This window comes from Cladophialophora bantiana, assembly GCF_000835475.1.
Source record: "Cladophialophora bantiana CBS 173.52 unplaced genomic scaffold supercont1.7, whole genome shotgun sequence".
In the NCBI taxonomy this organism is placed as follows: Eukaryota; Fungi; Ascomycota; class Eurotiomycetes; order Chaetothyriales; family Herpotrichiellaceae; genus Cladophialophora; species Cladophialophora bantiana.
Genome location: NW_015971581.1, coordinates 1,788,971 through 1,809,138, shown reverse-complemented (window position 1 = coordinate 1,809,138; position 20,168 = coordinate 1,788,971). Strand labels below are relative to the sequence as shown.

Below are 20,168 nucleotides of genomic sequence, written 5' to 3'. Positions count from 1 at the left end.
AGAGTACTTGGGGACAACGGTGGGCTCGTGATAGGCTTCCCATTAGAGTTCTTGAAGGCTCCAGAACACTCGTGACCTTCTCGGAAGCAAAAGCTCCCGGGTAATCCATATTAGCTGTAGCCATCTGCGTCGAATGTCGAAGAGATGAACTCTGCCAACTTTGTCTGCAGGTTGCTAATCTTTAACGCCCCTCCGAGCTTACCCAGGGGATCTTGATCAAGACGAAAAAGATCTGAAATCCGTTCCTCGAGGACTTTTTGACCTTAGGTGACAGGTCTTCGTATTAGATTGACAACGGTTGAAGTGGACTCGATCTCATGGCCTGGCCATATCAAACCTCTTGAGCACAAGTATACATCTGCCCCATCAACATTATCGGGGAGGCCCGTTCGTCCAAGTCGTCCTGTTGAATGCAGATTGCGTCGATCCAGACCCATCCGCATACCCCTGGCCTTGTTTGATGCGTCAATGCGGCACATGAGTTCAAAATGATCTTGATAGGATAGTGTCTACACATTATAGTGATATTGGCCTCTTGGTGACTTGCTTTATCCGGTAGCATAGTAAGGACGATATTCTGCCTCTCGAGACAAGGATAAAGATATCTATAGACGTATGACAAAGCTTTGAACTTGGGCGATTTCTTGAGATGAAGGCCTCTAGTCGTCCCTTGAGTCATCTATTCGTATTAGAATGTCAGAAAAAGGTCCAGGTCCCTTGAGGATCGTCCAAAAAGACTAAGGGTCTTGTCATTCCACGACAGAATCTGGGACCATTGGCCTATAACCCTAGGCCTGCGTTCGAAGATGGATGTAATTCAGAGAGAATTATTAACCATTATGTAGCGATATATGAGGAGAACATCACCATGTCGACAACGTGTCTATGGGACTCTATCCATAGCGTGAAGGAAAGGTTACTAACTTATCAGTCACCCACATCACTCAGTGCCTCCTTGTACCTTGCAGCTAGTTAGTGCTGCCATACTTCCGCACACGTGATGCTGACAAAGGACTAACCAGAGCCGCTCGCAATGTTCGATGAGCCTCAACGGCAAACGCGTTGTCCATCAAAAGGACATTTCCATATCCCTTGGCAATCAATGTCATCAAGGCTCTCCCTATGTTCCGGCACCTCAGGATCTTCCAAGCCCACGCGCCTCTCGATGCCTAAGACACGCAATATCACTGAACGTGGGCCTGTCTCATTCGTGGACGCCCCTGTGAAGGACCATGCAAGCAACCTGAACAGTATCCCGCATCATCCCACCAGCTCGGATGGCCCCTCATTGTCAGAGAACAACGACCAGCATGAAATCGCTTGATTCCTACCCTCCATTAGAAGAGTACACCACTCACGAGCCAGACAATTCCACCGATGCTGCTCTATGCATGCAGCCGGTGAACTGGCACTGATAGCAATGATACTGGTCGCCTCATCTCCCACAACCCCGGCGTCTGCATCGCCTTTGCACGGGCCATGCGTTCGTCAACATGTCTGGCAGAGTGAGTTGGTATTCCAATCAATAACACATCTGCGACTTCACAGCTATTTGCGTGCGTTCTTGGCCACTGAAGTCCGTGACGCTCGTTGATTCTTCCTCCACTCAGACCTTCACACGTTGCAATTGTACATGCAGAGCACGTGCATCATGGTGATATTATGCCTGCCAAAGCTCCTCAAAGGAGTCGTGATGTGATCAGATTGGGCCGACCCAAAAATGGTCTACGTCCCCTCCAACGCCACTTCTCCTCTCAACAGACCCCTTTTCACTCATCATCTAGCCACATGTCGCCCAAGAACCCCAATTACACCTTCTCCCTCCAAAAGCACCGTGAGATTACCAGTACTGAGGCACGAATACTGGAATTATTGCACCCCGGATCTCTAAAGAAATCCACGGGAGACACTCGTTCCGTACGTCCTGGCGCCTTTTACCAACTTTCTGGGTATCGCTAAATGCAGTGTTGTTCTGATTAGATCCGTTCGGCCACAATGGCGCAGGCGGCAGAAAGTGGTTCAGTACACCCAAATAGCCCAAGCGCGAACCAGGAAACTGTTCCTCAGGGGATTGAAGGCGCTGATGCTGAGATTTCCCAGGTCCAACCGGTGCATTTCGGTTGCTTCAACGACCGGATCCAGATAGAAGTGCAAAACCTCCAAACTGGGCTGTCTACCCTCGATGGTGCGATCAATGAGTTGACGAGGCAATTCAGGAAGTATAGAAAGATAGTTAGTGCTGTTGGTGATCGCTACGGCGATGATGAGGCCTTGATGAAACAGATCCATGATCTCGAGATTGGGAATAAGACGATATGGAAGCAAGCTCAGGATGATCGCGACTCCCATCGACAGAAGATAACTGAGTTGAGGGAGCAGCATAGAAGGGAAATTCTTGACCTTCAAGCGAAGGCGGAGGTTGGTAACCAGAAGAAAGTAAAATACGAGCAGAAAATTCAAGATCTAGTCGAGAAGAATGCCCTCGCCCAAGAGAAACAAGATCAGGAGCTGAGGCAGAAAATACAGGATTTGGAGAAAGAACATCAACAGAAGAAGGAGAAGCTGGAAAAGGACAACGCGCACACGATTGCCACCCTGCAGAAAGACCTGAAAGAGTTAGAGACGACAGAGGCTCAGCTCAGAAAGGAATTGCAGGACCTGACGTCCGAACTTGAACAGGAGAAGAAGCTACGGTTCATGGAGCAAGCGAAGATGCAAACCGCCTTAACAGGACTGCAGGGAGAGCTTACCAGCATCAAGAAACAGTATCAACTGGAGCAGCGGCCTTTGAAATTCTAGTACACTCCCCTCCCCACCAAAAAGAACCCCAACCCAAAATGCAGATGATAGGAGATGTACTGACTTAATGTGACAGCACGGAGGAATACAAAAAGCTATTTGAACAGGTCCACGATGTTGTCTGTAGGCACCTGACAGATCTTCCACCCAAGGCCTTACAGGTACGTGAAGCAGCCATTGGGGGTCTGGAGAGAGCCCTTGTGTTGACGAACATTCTCCATGATGCAGAAACCCGCGGACATATCTGAGAAAGTGTACCAACAAAACCGAATCTTTGAACAAATCCCGATCGCCGTGTCCGAGTGTTCGGTGCTGCTCCGAAGAGCCGCTGCCGAGCACATCATCATTGAGTTCATATGTGATACATTATGGCGCCCGTTTTTCTCCGAGTATCTGTTGTCGCACCACGTCAACGACTCAGTGCTTCCGACGATGCATTCAGGCATGGCCGAAGCAGGAAAGGATTTTCAACATCGGTGGAAAGTGGCCACATTGAAGACGTTGGATAAGCTCGACGAGACGAATAAGTCGAACGGACAGCACGAGATTAGGAAGCTCATTGACCAAAAAATCACGACGCCCTTGCACTATCTTCTGAACGACTCGGAGGCATTCCTCTCCGAATTAAACCAAATCTTCTCCCAGGCCATTGAACTGGGCAAAGTGGCAGAGCGCGATCAGATGAACATCATCATTGAGAAGACCCCGTACGTGAGCGAACAACATTCGGGTGGGTGGAAAGACTGGTTGGACGAGAGCTATGAGCCTGACTACGGGTCGGATGAATCTCCGTCATCGCCAACTAGCACCCTCACCACAGCCAGTTTGGTCTTTCGCACAGAGCCGCTGTTGACAAGCCCCAAGATTTCGCGCCAGGCGGAGACTAACGGAGAGATCGAGTTGATTCTTCCAGGGCGAGCGATATTCCCGGAACGGGGCATTTTCCAGGAGGGGGCTTTAGAATGGCAGAAGATCCACAATGCGTCGAGCGAGGTGGCTCGGGCGAGGAATCGGTTGAAGCGACGACAAAGCATGGCAGGGTCGGGGTCTGTTGTGCAATCGCCAATGCAGTCGTCCAGTCTGTGGGGTGGCTCGAGTTTGCTTGAGCGGCGAGAGTGATTCCAGGAGTGGAAGATAGTGACTGACAACGATTTACTGAGTGTTGGGATGGGCCGAGGGAGCCAGGAATTCCAGGGCTCCCTAGTGGCGAAGACGCGAACTACACGACCTGCACTGACCTTGACATAGCTGCAGGACCTATACAAGGACCCCCTCGAACCCACTGTGCCAGCAGGGCCCTCAAATTGCGGTTGTGTAATACTTTAAATGTTTTGTACTGCCTTTAATGTTATATCCTGTGGAAGACAATCGACTCAGTCTCTGGTATCACTCCATTTCTCCCCCAATCACTTCCATATCGGGCGCTAGCCTCGTGACATACATTATCCTTTCTCCGTAAGCATAAGACACGAAATAATCATGACCTGGTGGCTGCTTCTCAAGCACGTATGGCCAGTACGCACCGCCCAGAATGTCAATTTGACTCCCAGTCTTTGCAACACCCTTTCGGGCATCGACCCAAAATCCGAGATTTTGTCACAAAGACATCTTCCTCAGTCTCGATTGAGGCGAGATGTTTTGGAGAGGGGCATCTCTGTCCATACCGAATCGTGAGGCTAGGGTGTGCAGAAAAAAGCTGCTACCGCCGTCGCCGCCAGGATGCAAGCATTATACATATACCTTTGGAGAAGGAGTGGTATCGAACTATTTAACCCTGTAGTTAGTCTTGTAGTAATTAGAAAAATTATTACCAAGTAAGGAAGAGATGGTGAAAGAGAGGTCCTGTGTTTATTTAGAGGAGCCAGATAACACCTGTATTATCGCACAAAGTGGTCCATCGCGCTTCGATATTGAGCGTCATAACAGAATCTAGGGGGCGGGGTCCTGCGGGTTCATCAGGACTCGACAGCACTCTCAACACCGCCTCGGGGTACGCTGCTAAGCTTGGTCGATACTGAAAATGCATCTTCGGAATCGGTGCCGGTGAAAGCTCGGTTGCCTGCTGCTGGCATTCTCGTGCGTTGCTATGGGTGGGCGTTGACTTGGAGTCGTCGACTGGTCGATAGCGAATTGCTCTAGGGACACACTTCGAGAACTCCGGTTTAGAGTGCGGCAATTGAATTTCCCTGCCGTTTGCGGCTTTGGGAGGAAGGACTGGATAAAGAGTCGTATTCAGCACGAGGTGGCAGCACCAAGGGCGGACAGCTGTCGTTACCGAAGTAATAATTACAGTAGTTCGATAAAGCTCCTGGTTTATTACATTTATGCTTATCTATCTTCTATATAAGGTTAGTACCTGCTAAAGAGTTAGTATTCCTTAGTATATATACTTTAGCGTGGGCCGACCCCAACTCAACGCGACTCGATTTATGTACAGGCTATTTTACCATCATCCTTCGTCTCTTGTCTAAGCAAGCGCAGATAGGATCAAATCGAATAAATGAATAAATAAATATGCCCCCGTCTTATGACCTAGAACGTCTACCCGTTTGCGTTGTTTACGCGGCTGGATACGAAGTACGAGGACAGAGCTCTGGTTCTGGTTCTGGTCCTAGTTCGAATCGACCTATTGTCGCTACTACTTCTACCTCTGCTTTTGCTTCTACTCGAAGGCAAGCCGACCAAGTAACAAAGGCTTCATCGCAGCTTTGGAAGCCGTGGAGTTCAGGGACACATTACGGAGTATAATATACCTATCTATCTGTCTATTATGTATCGTAACAGGAATGTTGGTATGTTCGCTCAATCGTATAATGCGGATTTGAAAAACAGCTCCATAATACACACGTACATAGAAGGAGCAGTCATAAAAGTGTTCGCCGTAATAAAAAAACATCCGTATCAATAGATAATTGTCGTCAAGCCTCTCTCCAAGTGAAGAACATGGGTTCCGCTTCTTCTTGTATGGTGTGAGGCATCGCTATTCTGCCAACTCTAATCAGGCGCGGCAGAATCAACATCCCCGCGTGGGCTTAAGAGAAGGCCGGTGCGAGGAGGGCACTCAGAGCCGCTGTCGCCGTCCTGTTCAGCTTTGTTGTGTGCCGGGCGATTTTCCGGGGTGCCTGGGATTGATAACGGGGTTGTCCTGTTCACATCCTCTTCGTCACCAGGCACATTCCTGGCTCGTCGCGGAAGTCGTGACATGGTATCGACCAATTCTGAGTAGAATTTCTGGACAGGGTCTACGACTTTGGGCCATCTGTTCAAAACCGCCTGGATGGCAGTTCCCAACCCCGCGAAGGCCACGACCAAGGCTGCAAAGGATCCAAAGTTCGGCTTCACAAACGGAATGACTTTGGAGTCCATGGAGAAGAAGTTCGCCGCCAGTGCTATAGGCGAGACGAAAACCTATAGTGTTAAAGGAAAGTAAGTCAGTTGGCGAGGCTAGACACTGATATTTCTGGGCCTTATGACTTACTAGCATCATCCACGAGAATTGCTGATTGAGGCGCGCCACTCTTTCCGCCTGCGTAGCTGCATCAAGATTAAGCTGATGCTGTTGCTTGCTGAGCTTGGCTGCATCCAAGTAGAATTGGATCTGTTGATTCCTCAGCCCAGCTGCGTTGACATCGAGTTGAAGTTGGAGCTTGAGGGATCAAAATTCGGTTAGCAATCATGACAAATGAGCCAGTCATGAGTCCGCCACGACAGATAACCTGAACGTACCTCTTGGGGAATTTCGTCGCAGCGTTCCTTCAAGTTTCTCAAGGTGCTCTTCAAGGTCCGAAGGTCGGCGATGGTCGCGTTGATGCCAGAGAGGGACGGGTGCTTGTGTGCTGTCATAGAGAGACCATCGAAAATGTCCGTGTTGGATAGAAACTTTTCGAGAGTTTCAATTGTTGTTGACAAGCTCGAAAGCAATCTTGTCAATAGGGGTCTGCACCCAAAAAGCCACTCCGAAGCCCTTTCCGGCCATATGTTGTTGCCTTTTGACTGCCGTGAACGACCTTGCAATAGTATGTTAGAAGGCATAAGACGTTTGCCCTGTCGAGGAAACCATCAGATTAAATGTCCTGAAGCAAGAACTGTACCAACGTCCCGACGCGCGACCCCACCCCAATACGCAACCGTCTGTCTCAAACTTCTCCGTAGCCAGTTTAGGAGTGCCTCGAACCGTCACGAATTTGTGAGACTATATAACGAAAAGGGGTCCATACCTGTTCAGGCTCATATGCACGGAAACTCTCTTGCACTTTGCTAACAATTTGGGCCCATTCTTGACAGATCTGGTGCATTCGAATCCGGATTACCTCGAGATAATATTCTCTCGGATTCTCGATTGGATCGTCTGCGTTGTGCACGCCCCATGTGATAGGATCTGCATTCATTCCTTCTTCGCCTTGACTGTCATCGTAATAAGATAAGACGTCTTCTTTCCCATTTTCTCGAGTGTCAAAATAAGTGTCCACAAAGCAGTAGGCAACCCATCGCCGCTCGTCGCATCCTGTGACAACAACGGAGACTTGTGCCTCGTGGAGATGGGCGACCGGTTGATCAGTTGTACAGGTAAGGAATGAGACATTGTGTGAATCTCGTAAGCGATTCCCGCTCACGTCTCGACGTGGGTCTTCCTGAACTTCCTTCGAAGCTCGCAACGCGAAGTACGGGACGTGGAAAGCTAATTCAAACGTAGGAAGCCCTATTGTCTGTAAGATAGTGCTGTTAGCATCCCACTGCGAGCGCTCTGCATTAGTAATAGTAGATACTTACGGAAATTTTTGTCTCGATGAAGGTCTCCAAGGCCAGATGCTTGTAAATGGCAGCGCGGAGTGCCGGGGCTTGATACTCTGACGCAGTACTGGCAAGGGCATAGATACTGGAAAGATCTAGATCAGTGATGAAGCTGTATCACTGTCAGCACTTGGGCCCAGTTCCTTTATCTGGGATTCGAGCTAACACACACGAGGCGCCGGTCCGCATTCGGCTCGTGCAATGCGACTCCCGCAGTCTCTGGAGCGGAATCGTCGTCGCGTCGTAGGTGGTGGACCGGTCGAGCTCTGGGTGTTCCACCAAAAAGGTGAATGCCCTATTCATTAACGTCAGTCCTGCATCTTTTCTCATTGAAAATTGTGTAGTTTCTCACAAATCTTGGCAAGGCTCGATGGAGTCTGTTCTCCGAGGAAGGACTACTAACAGGACGGGGGGATGGTTGCTGTGGCCGGAATCTCTGGAAAAGATTTAGTACAAGACAGTGATTGGTTCCATTGATTGCTAGAGGACCGGAGCGTCATACAGGTTTCTTCAGTTCCACATAAAGCTCGTCTGCTGTTAGCGGTCTGAGGGGCGCTCTTCGGCGTAGTATTCCATCCTCCCAACCTCTCTCATCCAGCAGTGCAACCGGTGGTAAAGGACCGCTGAGTGGACACAGTTGCTGAATTCTGTCGGCTTGGGGCTGTACTGCATCGGATTCCTCAGGACCATGCATGAAAACTGGGATCAGATCGCCGCCTTGACCAAGTGCAGCCTGTCTTTCAACATAGGGTATGTTTTCTGTATATTGATACACGGCCTCCCGCGCTTCTGGGAAAATCTGGGGCCAAGCGGTGCTGTGAAAAGAGAATAAGAGATTTGCTCAGAATTAGTCGGCCTAAAGTCCCCCTTGTCGAGCACATCAATACTGCGCGGATCACGTACCTCATGTTGTATGGCCTTCGGAGCATCTCTCAATTACCTAATCAAAAATAGCACACCAAAGGAACTGCAAGGAGGCCCTTACTATCGCGAGGCTAGAGTCAACACCGGGGGAAGGGACGTCGGAAAGAACGTGGAAATGAGAAAACTAGGAAACTCCATGCAATATGAATATGCGCCGGGAATCTGTGGAAATATTTCTAGGTTGCTATCAAGGCAGGGCGCGCTGCGTGAAGCTCGATTGGGTCCACGTCAACCGCTATGTCGGGGCAACTTTTGAATGGATGGCGACGCAGAACTTCTGTATGGAGGTCGTCACATGAACTGCGGTACAGTATGCGACGTTGATATGTCGCTGAATGGTGTAATGGCGCTGTTTGGTGCATCTCCTCCTGCCGCGCACTTTGACCATTTTCTTCGTTCTGCAATTTTTCCATCGCGGCTGGCGGCACTGAGCACAGGTATTGGCCTTGATATTGATCGGGCTGTTGTCGCACCGACACTAAGATAGGTCGGTTAGATCTGACCGCGGTGGAGGTGAGGGTGTGCATTACACAACTCCTGATGTTAGACGGTGGTTGCCTTTTTCTTGCCCTTCGAGGGTGGCTGTATGATACGTGCGTCAGCCGGTTGGGCTCCTGCCAAGCGAGCCAACGGGCCAAGGAAGACGGACTTACCATTTTCGGAATCGGATTATTGATATACCAAGTACGTGGTTCGTAAACGAAGGTTTGTTGCTCAACCACCTTGTCTTATATAATGGATAGAACATGGCATTCAGAATGAAAAATTGAACGATGTGCCGAATGCAATTTTGTTGTAGTAACCCCGCTCAGCAGCGTGTCAGAGAATTTCGATGAGAGTGACACGTGCCAACGACATCGATCCGACTTAATTGATACACCAGGGCCATCCGTCGCCTGCAGGAACAGACGGAGCCGCAAAAAATGACGGGCCGCGACTTTCATGGTGCCGCAGCTCGGCTGGACCCAATTAGATAAACGTAGGGACCCTTGCGACAGCGTAGAACAGGGGAACGTTGCAATTGTACAATAGTCCGGCTTCTGGTCTCATTGCCGAGTAAGTAGCCGCGCTGTCGCGATGCAATTCAAATGGTGTTGGCGTCGGTAACCATCATAATTCCGAATAAATACTAATTGTCCAGCAGACGTCTTCTGATCTTATGGCCGCCTAAGGCCGATGTCGCTGTGCTATTTAGATGGTGTAGACGTCGGTAACTGTTTCACCCATTTGACACATCGATATCGAGATAGGCGTGCAGGAATGTCAGAACAACCCTGTCACTCCAGTACTAGCAGGTCAATGTCAAGGCCGGCTCGGAGACAGATACGGCTGCGGTAGAGGAAGCATCTCGCTGCCAACACCGTTCCAGGATCGCTTTCCGTAAAGAGCCCTCAGTCCGACCGCACGATGAGATTGCGGCAAGGATTGCGGCTCGATCGGGATATATGAGATCAGCGGGAAACCTCCATCTGGTCCAAATGGGAAGACACTCCGTATTGGTGTTTCTTACCTGCTCCCTCATCTTGGAGTGCCCGGTAAGGGAATGTTCATTTAACCAAGTCACAGCTGGGGTCAGGAAAACGATGGCAACCATGATCGATCGTGTCGCTGGAGGTGCTCTGATCATCTTCGCCGCAGCCTCGCCTCAGCTCGCCTCTTTGTGAAGTGCGGTGTTGCCCATTTTATACCCAGTACCAGGAAAAAGGGTGAAAGGGGGTTGGGGACGCCAAGCCCAACTGGAGATCACACGTGACTACGTGATTGGTTACCGTGGCCACAGCACCCGCAGCCTAACGCAGCCTCGCCGGCCGATCGGCTGCGATGAATGCGGCATTTTTTTTGGTCTCCGTTGCTGGTCCGATTCATTTTCGCTGCAGCTTCAATTCTCCCCAAAACTCCTTTTTATTCAAGAAACTCCATCGCTGGTCTTGTATATCACATCTTACCCTCTCTTTGGTCGTGTTTCGGTTCAGGTCCGCCGTGCTCTAGATCTCTTTGCACTGTTCTCGTTAGATTCCTTTCGAGTTCAATTGTTCTCTCTCCACTCCCTCGTAATGGCGACTGCAACTCCCCAGGTTGGTGCTGCTATCCCAGCTGCCACCCCCGCTCCCAAACAACTTTCCGGCATCGATCTCTACAGCAGATTCGTGAGTGGTCATCGTCCAGCCAATCTGTCTTGGTCACTAACCCATCCCAGGCCTTTGCTGGTGCAGTCTGCTGCTCCGTCACCCACGGCGCCCTCACTCCGGTTGACGTGTAAGTCTCACCTCCCACGGCGCTGCAGACAGGCGCTGACAATCCCTTTAGCGTCAAGACGAGAATTCAGCTTGACCCTGCTACATACAACAATGGCATGATAGGCGGTTTCCGAAAAGTCATCCAAAATGAGGGTGCTGGTGCTCTCTTGACTGGTGTCGGCCCTACCTTCGCAGGCTACTTCCTGCAGGGCGCCTTCAAGTTCGGAGGATACGAGTTCTTCAAGCAACAATCCATCAACCTGCTCGGCTATGAGACTGCTTCAAATAACCGAACCGCCGTCTACCTCGCCTCCTCTGCCGCCGCCGAATTCTTTGCCGATATTGCTCTCTGCCCACTCGAGGCAACCCGCATTCGATTGGTCTCCGAGCCCACCTTCGCTTCTGGCCTGATTGGTGGCTTTGGAAAGATCTTGAGAAATGAAGGTGTCATGGCTTTCTATAGTGGTTTCGGTCCCATCCTGTTCAAGCAGGTTCCCTACACAATGGCCAAATTCGTCGTCTACGAGAAGGTCGCTGAGACTGTCTGGCGCACACTGGACAAGAACACCGCTTCCGATGGCACCAAGACTGTCGTCAATCTTGGCTCTGGTCTGATCGCCGGTTTCGCTGCTGCCATTGTCTCTCAGCCTGCCGACACTATGCTTTCCAAGATCAACAAGACCAAGGGTCTCCCAGGCGAGAGCACTACCAGCCGACTTTTCAAGATTGGCAAGGAACTTGGTTTCAGAGGAAGCTATGCTGGTATTGGCGCTCGTCTGTTCATGGTTGGTACCTTGACTGCTGGTCAATTCGCTATCTACGGTGATATCAAGAGGTGAGTTTTTCCCAATATCTGACCTCGAAAAGTAGTACTAACTCGATCTTCCACAGGATGATTGGCGCTACCGTAAGTTTGCCCTCCGATTGAAAAACGACTTCAACACGGCCTATTTTCTTTACTGTTCCATCGATGTGGACATAGGCTAACAACCTTTACAGGGCGGTGTTGAAATTGCCAAATAGATGCAGAAAAGATGACGGATTTGCATGATTTCAGCTCAGGTTGTGGGTTCAGAGCATTTTCATACCTTTTACGTGGGCGGATCTTCAGCATGCACATACGGCACACAACCTTGAGCGACGCTGCAAGACTCTTTTAGATGATCGGAGCATTTCCGAATAGACGGTCCTGGACGGGCCTAAACGACCTTTCTTGAGGGCTGGTGCTAAAATTTCTTGCATGTGATAGACTTTGCGCGGTCTGCTTGGACTGCTCGAGGGAACAAAGACTCCAACAGTTTCTTGAGGACCTAAAAAGCAAGACTTCTACAATAGACGGGTGGATATGTACCAACAATTTATTTAATGGCACTACAGAATCTTGACTATCACGCACCTCCTGGGATCTCTGTGACACGATGACCACCAAATAGATCTTGTTGCCTACCAAGTATGTAAATTTTGGCTTTCTTGTAATGCCGGCCTCCTCCATTGGGACCGGGCAGCTTTGTGGGCCCCGACGCGATGCGATGTAATGATATGTGGATCTTTGATCCTGAGCCTTGTAGCCATTCATTGAATTTTCTCTCCCTCCTTTCCTTGCAGCTCACGCATTAATTGATCGCTATTATGTACTCTCTTTCTTGCGCCGAAACGCAAACAAGGCATCGTCCTTGCCGGCAAAACTCGGCAGTGGCACCTGCGCGACCTTTTCCCACGCGGGCTTTTCTCTGTGCATGTACTCATCGATCATCATGTCCTTGAAGCCGGTGTAGCCGTTGCCGTTCTGCGTGCCGGCCACGCAGACGACGTCGCCCGTGTATGCGTCGATGACCTTGCGTGTGAACTCTCCGCCGCCGCCAGCGCCGACGATGGGGTAGACGAGCAGGAGCAGGCTGTCGGGGCAGCCGGCGCGTTTGCGCAGGTACGTGATCCCGTCCGTGACGACCGTGTCGGGGATCCATACGGTGCGCCATCGTGACTGCCCGCTGTCGACGGCGACGACGCTCAGACCCAGCCGACGCAGCATGAGTGTCCAGTACCCGTTTCCACTACCCATGTCGAGCACGCTGCCGCCAGAGGCCAGTTTCGCGATGATCTGGAGTGATTCCCATGATGGGCACACGCACCCAAAATGGTGCATGTACACGGGCAGGACGTGGTGCGAGGTCTTGACCAGCGCCGTCCTGGCGTTGGGTCCCGTGTACTCGAGCGCCACGCAGGAATAGGCCCAGAAATCCAGCGACGGGTTTTCGTGCTGTGTCATCTTGGAGTGGTTGTGCCCATCTTGAGCAGCAGCAGCAGGAGGGATCTTGAATTTTGGCACACTGATCGAGGGATCGAGGTAGCGTTTGCTGAGGAGATATTCCGCCACCGTCGCGCGAAGCGAGCCCTTTTTGGCGTTTGCCAACAGAGATTTCAGACTGTTGGCGGCAGATTTTGTCGGATCGAATAGCGAGATGTAGGCCTGGATGTCTGCTGTAGGCGGGTAGCCTGATATTCGTAACGACGGCTGTCCTGGGATCGTCCTCGATGCTGAGTCGTCATCGTTGTTGTTCAAATCGGTAGCAGAAGCGGTTGTTTCAACGTACCAACCATGCAAGCCGTTCGTCCTCCCGGCGCGGATGGCTGCCTCCGCTTGACCGAGGTTGACCGACGCATTGGCATGGTACGTGAAGTTGTCGCCCTGGCTCAGTTCAAAGGCCGCTGCGATTGCTTCTCGAAACTCATTGGCCTTGAGGTGCGTGTGGATTTTGTCCCAGATTTCTGGCGTTGTGCCGCCATGGTTGTCGCTGAAGAACAAGTGCGACGGCGACCATGTCTTCGACCCATCGGTGACTGCTGGCGGAGAGGGCGCCATTTTTTTTTTTTTTCTTTTCTTTTCTCCGACCTACTCACATTTCAAAAGGCGTGCGACCATTCACCGAGGAATAAACCTGAGAGGTCGGCCAGGTGAGGAAAGTGAATGAAGGGAGCAATACGTCCACAAGATGAGAGGGTTTGGAAAGGATTATCAAATAGTTCACGCAGTAGCGGGGTTGAACATTGGAATTTTGAAATGACGACATTTCTGATCACGCAAGGCTGCGAGGCTGAAGGAGGATGGGGGCTCGCTACCTCTTGCGGAATGACCATTCTCGGTCGGGGGGCCACAGGCTAATTACGGACAACATCAGACAAATCTAGCATAGCCTAGAAATTAGATCGAGATCGAATCGGACAGACTCTGGAGCCATAGGTCTCACTTGGAAGGACAAGGACAACGTGAACGACCGACTTGTAGTTATACTCATTCCTACCATATCTGCACCATGCGTGCTAAGGCCTCTCGGTAGTAGGGAGGGGTCAACAGCAATATCATCACTAAGCGCATCACAAGGTCAGCCGAGTAACCACTGCCAGTTAATTGGCGTTGGATGTATTCATGGAATCATAGATGGACAGTTCTTCAAAACCAACAAGAATGCACGCCGAGTCCAATAGTTTACTCCTTACTAGGTATCGTCTTTGGTTGGAGCCCCAGAGGTAAAAGAGCGCGAAGGGCATCCAGATGGGAGATGGGGTTCTTGTTGCGCGCAACTCGCGACCATACGTTTATGTATACCCGAAGGGGATGGGCCAGCCCAGGGCCATCTCACCTGGAGACGGGATTTCCTAGCCACGGCTTTGCATGGCTGGTGGGCTGATACACATACCGATAGTGGCAGCCTTGATCAATTCGATTATCTACCAAGGGGGCGGCTTGCGCCGCGGAAGACACCTAAACTACAAACAAGTACTAGGTATCACTAGGCAATCAGCTGGACCGGCCCTGGGCCACCAAGCCGGGGCTATTAGGTTCCTAATATTAATACTCTAAGGTAGGAACCGAGAACCGAAATACGAGGTACGAACCTATGTATCCAATACTGGTAGCCAGACGCCTCTATGTGCCCGCTGCGCACTTTCGAATGCTAGAGCGCAGAGCTCTCTTGACGGCCAACGAGGCGGTCACACACCTGACAGCCAGTTGGTCTTCTGGTGGGCAGCCAGACTATGTACTGGTAGGTAGCTACCGACCTAGCAAGGGAGCTAGGTAGACCGTGGGAGAGGCGGTCTTGGACCCATGGGCCATGATGCTTTGCGAGCGCCCACGCCCGCTCCACTCCCAATCCCACGCTCATGCCCTGCAATAGGTATGCCACCTAGTCACTGCAAAATATCAGGAGCTACTGTAGATCTGATACTCGATGAAACGCTATGTTTCCTTCCAATGGTCCACTTTGTTGGCTACATACTTAGGTACCTAACGCCTCGTACATGAAAACAGCAAATCGACTTTGACTGGGGATACATTCTGAGTAAATACCGTCCTCCATCCATCCACCCATCCATGCTTTTCCTTGGTCGAAAGTCCCGTCTGGCCCAACCAGCCCGAAATCAGTTTTGGGTAACCGGTAGTTCATTCCCATTGACGTTGACATTAACGTTGCCGTTGCTGATGCTCCCCATCCTCTTCTTCTTGCTCTTCTTGCCCTTCTTCTTTTTGTCTCCCGTTATGCAGACGTCGTGACCGTTCACCGCCTCAACATGCATGGCTCCGTTGACGCTCTCCTCCAGGCTATTGGTCACGGCCCCGTTCACCGCCAACGGGCCCTCGTCGCCTTGGACTGATCCGTGGGAGGCGCTGCATGCATCTGACTCGAACGGGGCTTCATCGAGGCGGATGTTCTTGACTCCATTGGTTTCTGGGTGTGGTGTTGCCATGCCATCACCATCCTCAATCGACTCCTCGGGGACCCCATGGTTGGTGACTCCGTTCGTCTCGACAGCGGTCTCGACGACAGCGGTCTCTTCAAGCACACGTTCAGGCGCATCTTCAAAGACGGAGGCGGCGAGTCCACTAGCTTCTTCAACTGTTTGCTCCATCAGCTTTGGCGCATCTGGCAACTGAATGTCGTTGGGAAGCGTCTCCCCCATGACGTGGGTTTCCGCAACTGGCCAGCTCTCAGTCACTTCTTTGACTTCTGATTCTTGCTCCTCTGGGTCGTCTTCCCAGACAGGGTAGCAGTCCTCCTGAGCATAGGGGCAGCCATCACATAGACTCAGCCGACGCTTGATTTCGTCATGGTTATGGAAACGACAAGACCCAGTCAGATAGTCCTTGGGCGTCCATTCCTTGTCGCTGGATTTGTGGTGGTCCCAGCCAAGGTCTGGATTGCGTTTCCAGGTCCTCTCCCATTCTTCGCCGTCGATACAAGAGCGCGGCAGCTGGCCCAACGCCGCCCTGATCACCTCTCGGAGGGGACTCTTGGCGGGCGCTGCTTGGTAGATGGCGTCCACTATAGCAGCTTCCAGTTTCCACTCATTGTTTGCGAGATTGTGGCGTATCATGTCAGTCACCTGGTTGCTCAAAGCGGAAACCTGATATTTCCAGGCGAAGATTCCGAGTTGGACAACGTCTCTGAAACTCAACCGTTCATCAACTTGTGGATTCGGAGTGAAGTTCCAGATGAAGAACTCTTCCATCGTCTGGGGGGCAGTCTCGGGGAGCGCAATTTCCTTTGACGAAATATTCTCTTCAAGCTTGGCAATTTGTTCCCTCAGGGTTCGCGATCGACGCTGCAGAAACTCTTGAGGGATGACAAATCTCTCCATCTGGCCGACATCTTGACCGACTAACAACTCGACCCGGGGACTCTGACACCATCTAAGGGCTGGTTAGCAATGACACTGGCTGGGTGAAGAGGACTGTATCAACTGACCGGACATATAGTCCACGGTGACGAGGATCCATCGCTCATGAAAGGCCTTTCTCAGCCCAAGATCAAGAAGGCAATCATGGATTTCCAGATCGAATGCAAACAGAGACACGGAATGTATATACTAGACAGTTGAAATACCTCATAGTCGATAACCCTTGTAGAGCCTCATGGATTCGAATATGGAGAGAAAATCACGGCCAATGACCAGTCCAAGAAAGCGATGCGTGGTAGTTTGTGAGTGGTGGAAAGAAGTGAGGCTGGAGCAACATGCATCGAACGCTCTCGCTCTGGTCGACTTACCGGTCAAGAAGAGTCCAATCGCCATCCTGCTCGGAGCAGCTCCGAGCGAGTTTCACGTGCAGGCAGGCTCGAGAATATCTTCTCACCGATAGCATTGGGATATGCATGCGCTCATATGGCGGGTGGATTTAGACATGGGCCGACAAGCCGTCTGCCGCACAGAGCAGCCATAGAGCAATACACCCCCCTGCTATCTGTCGACAGCTGCACTGCCAAACCGGCGTTGAGCTGTGCGGGTTTGCAGGTGCATTTGCCTCCCAAGCAGGCAGTGAGCAAGGGATCCTGGGCTTTGGGAGGGTAGTAATTCCAACTCGGATGTAGACATGAGGTAAATGTCTTGGGCATCAGCTGGTCTTCACAACGGATGTGATGAGAGGTCCCCCCCAAACAAGAAGAGGCGAAGCCGGTGTCGGCAGCTTCATTCTCACTGCAACCCGATCAGTCATTTTTTTGCATGTGTGGATTTAGGGGCTGGAAATAGCATTTCGTACATGCCCAAAAGGCAAGAAAGACTTTACCCCACGTTTATCGCCACAGACCTGTACCGTGAGTTTGGGACACGCCAACTGGGCTCTGAACCTGATGCAGAGAATAATTGGCTGCTCTGTTGAGTCGGGCATCTACACGTTGTGTTTGGGCACTGGCTAGCTGATGCAAGTGCCGTGTACAGTATAGCGTCGCACGCACAATGCGTTGGCCGGCTTTCCGGTCGATGTCAACTGACCACCACTGAGAGTGGTTCTAGAAGAGCGGGATCATGGCAAGCCCAGGATTGGACAAAGCGAGAGTCTGGCATTGGGCAGTCAACAAATCCATCTGCTCCAACGGCGTATTAGCGCAAGGCATCACATGGAAGGAATCGTTCCGCAAGGCGACCTTTCGATGCCCGAAACATTGGCCAGTGAACTGAAGAAGGTACCACGCCACGCGCGTGTGGGGATTTGTACAGTCGAATTCGACAGAAACGACCCCAGGAGAAACCTCAGCCTCCAAGATCCCATGGATGCCGCACGTACAGGACTTTCGATGCGAAAAAATGAGGCTCAAACTGGCAAATCCTAGCGGCCTCCCCGTGTGGGTACTCACTAATATAGCAAAAGTCAATGCAGACAGGCTGCCCGAGACTGATCTGAATCATCGAGTCACCAACTAACAGAATGCCCAACGTCTAACTTAGCGTACAATCCTTCAACCCCGCTGTACAGATTCGTAACAAAAAATAGTCGAAGAAGCCTCGAAAAGGGCCGCGTAAGCCTGCAGAGTCTCTGGTCAAAGAGGAATAACCATGGAGTTGTTCTTGGTCATCAGGCCGTCAGAGGCGCCAACCCCAGCGTCCTCATCCCATTCTCCAGCACAATGTGGAAGCATTTGTAGAATGCCAGTTTGGCAAGGCTCCGAGATGAACCTTCAGCTTCAGCCTCGTCTTCCCAGACGTTCGGCAAGAGATCGACGAGGTTGAAAAGAAACGTCAGAATGTGAGAGGACTCCAACTTCTCGAAAGAAGTCTTCACGATTCCCGGGAACTGGACGAGAAGCCTGAGCATGTCGGCATAGGCATTGTCTTCGCCTTCGAACATGCTGTAGTCTGTGCTTTCCAGCTCTGCACGGTCGATCTCCACACCGCTAAGTTTTGAGCTGAGCTTCGTGTACCACTTCTGCAGATTCAGACCCGTATAATCCCCTGGGTTGGCCAGTTTGTTGAGGTCAAAGTTGAACGTACCGCCGCGCCTAGTTGATAGATCATCAGCCATAAGATTGATGGCACCTAGAGCATTCAAAACTCTCTCTGGATCCTCTTCAGAAAAGAGTTGGAGAGGATCTCCGTCCGCATCCAGAGCCAGCTTGGTCGCATCTCGGCACTGGTCCAGGATGTCACCGAGCAAGAGCCCACTGGCTCCTTCCTTTGGCAACAAACCATGTACATCGCCAAAGCCGATGTGTTCGAGTCGTTGCGCCAGGTCGGAACGACCCATCAAGTCGAGGGCTTTAAAGACTTGTTGGAAATGTGTAGTCTGGCGCGCCGAGACCACGTAGATCATCTTGTCAAAGGAATATTTCTTGCTCCGCTCCACCACGGCGGCAATATCCCTCAGCAAGTAGGTTGTCGTGCCATTACGAAATCTCGCAATGGCCGCTCCATGCTTTTCATCGGTCTTGCTGATATCAATCACCCAAGCACCATCGCTCTCCCTGTAGACGCCGTTCTCTTTCAATGCATTCTCAACCTCTTCGATGGCCTCGTGAGACACATCCGACTCGCCTGAGTAATCGTCGAATCTGACGCCAATGCGGGCGTAGAGCTCGGTATACCGCTCAATACAGACTTCACGAAATCTTTTCCACAAGGTAAGCGCATCTGGATCGCCGTCCTCGAGTTTCTTGAAGAAATCGTCTCTCTCTGCTTCGATCTCGTGGCTTACTTCTGCGTCGTCTTCCCCTTCGGGGGCCTTCTTCGCAGCTTCCTGCTCCTTTTTGAACAGTTCCTCGATCTGAGCATAGACGCCAAGCAGATGTCGCAAGGGATCAGCGTCGAATAGCTCGTCAGACCCGAACCGGGACCAGCCAGCAGCCAAAAGTCCGATATGCTTCCCCCAGTCACCGAGAAACGTCATTCTGGTCACGTTCCACCCCAGCCTCTCGTAGACAGAGGCAATGAACGCACCAATGATGGTACTTCTCAAGTGCAAGCCAGTAAATGCTTTTCCGAGGTTTGGCGATGAAAACTCGACAATGACCTTCTGCCCCTTCGTATCCACGCCATTCTCGACCAGAGCTTCGGTCAACAGATTGTTGCCATATGAAGAGCCACGGTCAATGACATAGGACATAAGCAAACGGGCGAGGTTGCTGTTCGAGAAGTAAAACAGAAGATTAATTCCATCGTTGACGGGATGGCCAAAGAGGGGTGATTTCGGAAACTGTCTCGGAGTCAGTGCCAGTCAAAAGAGACCATCAGGACTACTGACTCTTTGCTGCAAGTCGGCGGCGAGGTCCTCTGAATCGACGCCCTTGAGTCGAAGACGAGGCGCCACAACGACCAAATGGGTCATGTCATTCGCCCATACGATCGATTTATAGGCGACCTGCTGTTCACAATCGGTGAGTTGTACGATGAGTTCCGCTAGATGCGAGAAGTAGATGGCCAGGGGGTTGGTATAAAGATCTGTTGATGCGGATACAAAGCTCGCATTTTCGATGCCCATGGCTTCAAGAAATCCACAGAGACCTTCGACTGAAGTTGTGGCCATCTTGGCTCAGTGTGTCGGCGTAGAGAAGTTGTAGAAGTGGGTGACCCGGCAAAAGAGACATGGATACTTGAAGTATCTGGCGAGGAGAGATAATAGTGGCCTCCCAATCAACTCGGCGAATCATC

At 51.2% G+C, this 20,168-nt stretch overlaps 6 protein-coding genes across 6 annotated transcripts; 2 read left to right on the top strand and 4 right to left on the bottom strand.

Moving 5' to 3' along the window:
- Positions 1-1,995: 1,995 nt before the first annotated feature.
- Positions 1,996-3,918, top strand: Z519_05645 (uncharacterized protein; the record flags this gene model as incomplete). The annotated part of the gene is made up of 3 exons (XM_016763385.1): positions 1,996-2,798; positions 2,876-2,960; positions 3,028-3,918. The coding sequence occupies 3 exons, from the start codon at positions 1,996-1,998 to the stop codon at positions 3,916-3,918; spliced, it is 1,779 nt and encodes a 592-aa protein (XP_016620998.1).
- A 1,875-nt stretch (positions 3,919-5,793) lies between these two features.
- Positions 5,794-8,498, bottom strand: Z519_05644 (uncharacterized protein; the record flags this gene model as incomplete). The annotated part of the gene is made up of 9 exons (XM_016763384.1): positions 5,794-6,207; positions 6,278-6,445; positions 6,526-6,843; positions 7,017-7,505; positions 7,570-7,702; positions 7,761-7,885; positions 7,943-8,026; positions 8,093-8,405; positions 8,494-8,498. 9 exons carry the CDS (start codon positions 8,496-8,498, stop codon positions 5,794-5,796), a joined length of 2,049 nt encoding a protein of 682 aa, XP_016620997.1.
- Positions 8,499-10,568: 2,070 nt separating this feature from the next.
- On the top strand, positions 10,569-11,774 carry Z519_05643 (uncharacterized protein; the record flags this gene model as incomplete). Its single annotated transcript, XM_016763383.1, has 5 exons — positions 10,569-10,661; positions 10,712-10,770; positions 10,822-11,586; positions 11,643-11,658; positions 11,751-11,774. 5 exons carry the CDS (start codon positions 10,569-10,571, stop codon positions 11,772-11,774), a joined length of 957 nt encoding a protein of 318 aa, XP_016620996.1.
- A 604-nt stretch (positions 11,775-12,378) lies between these two features.
- On the bottom strand, positions 12,379-13,611 carry Z519_05642 (uncharacterized protein; the record flags this gene model as incomplete). Its single annotated transcript, XM_016763382.1, has 1 exon — positions 12,379-13,611. The coding sequence occupies one exon, from the start codon at positions 13,609-13,611 to the stop codon at positions 12,379-12,381; it is 1,233 nt and encodes a 410-aa protein (XP_016620995.1).
- Positions 13,612-15,170: 1,559 nt separating this feature from the next.
- On the bottom strand, positions 15,171-16,527 carry Z519_05641 (uncharacterized protein; the record flags this gene model as incomplete). The annotated part of the gene is made up of 2 exons (XM_016763381.1): positions 15,171-16,440; positions 16,496-16,527. 2 exons carry the CDS (start codon positions 16,525-16,527, stop codon positions 15,171-15,173), a joined length of 1,302 nt encoding a protein of 433 aa, XP_016620994.1.
- Positions 16,528-18,099: 1,572 nt separating this feature from the next.
- On the bottom strand, positions 18,100-20,043 carry Z519_05640 (arginine-tRNA ligase; the record flags this gene model as incomplete). The annotated part of the gene is made up of 2 exons (XM_016763380.1): positions 18,100-19,713; positions 19,762-20,043. The coding sequence occupies 2 exons, from the start codon at positions 20,041-20,043 to the stop codon at positions 18,100-18,102; spliced, it is 1,896 nt and encodes a 631-aa protein (XP_016620993.1).
- Positions 20,044-20,168: the final 125 nt, after the last annotated feature.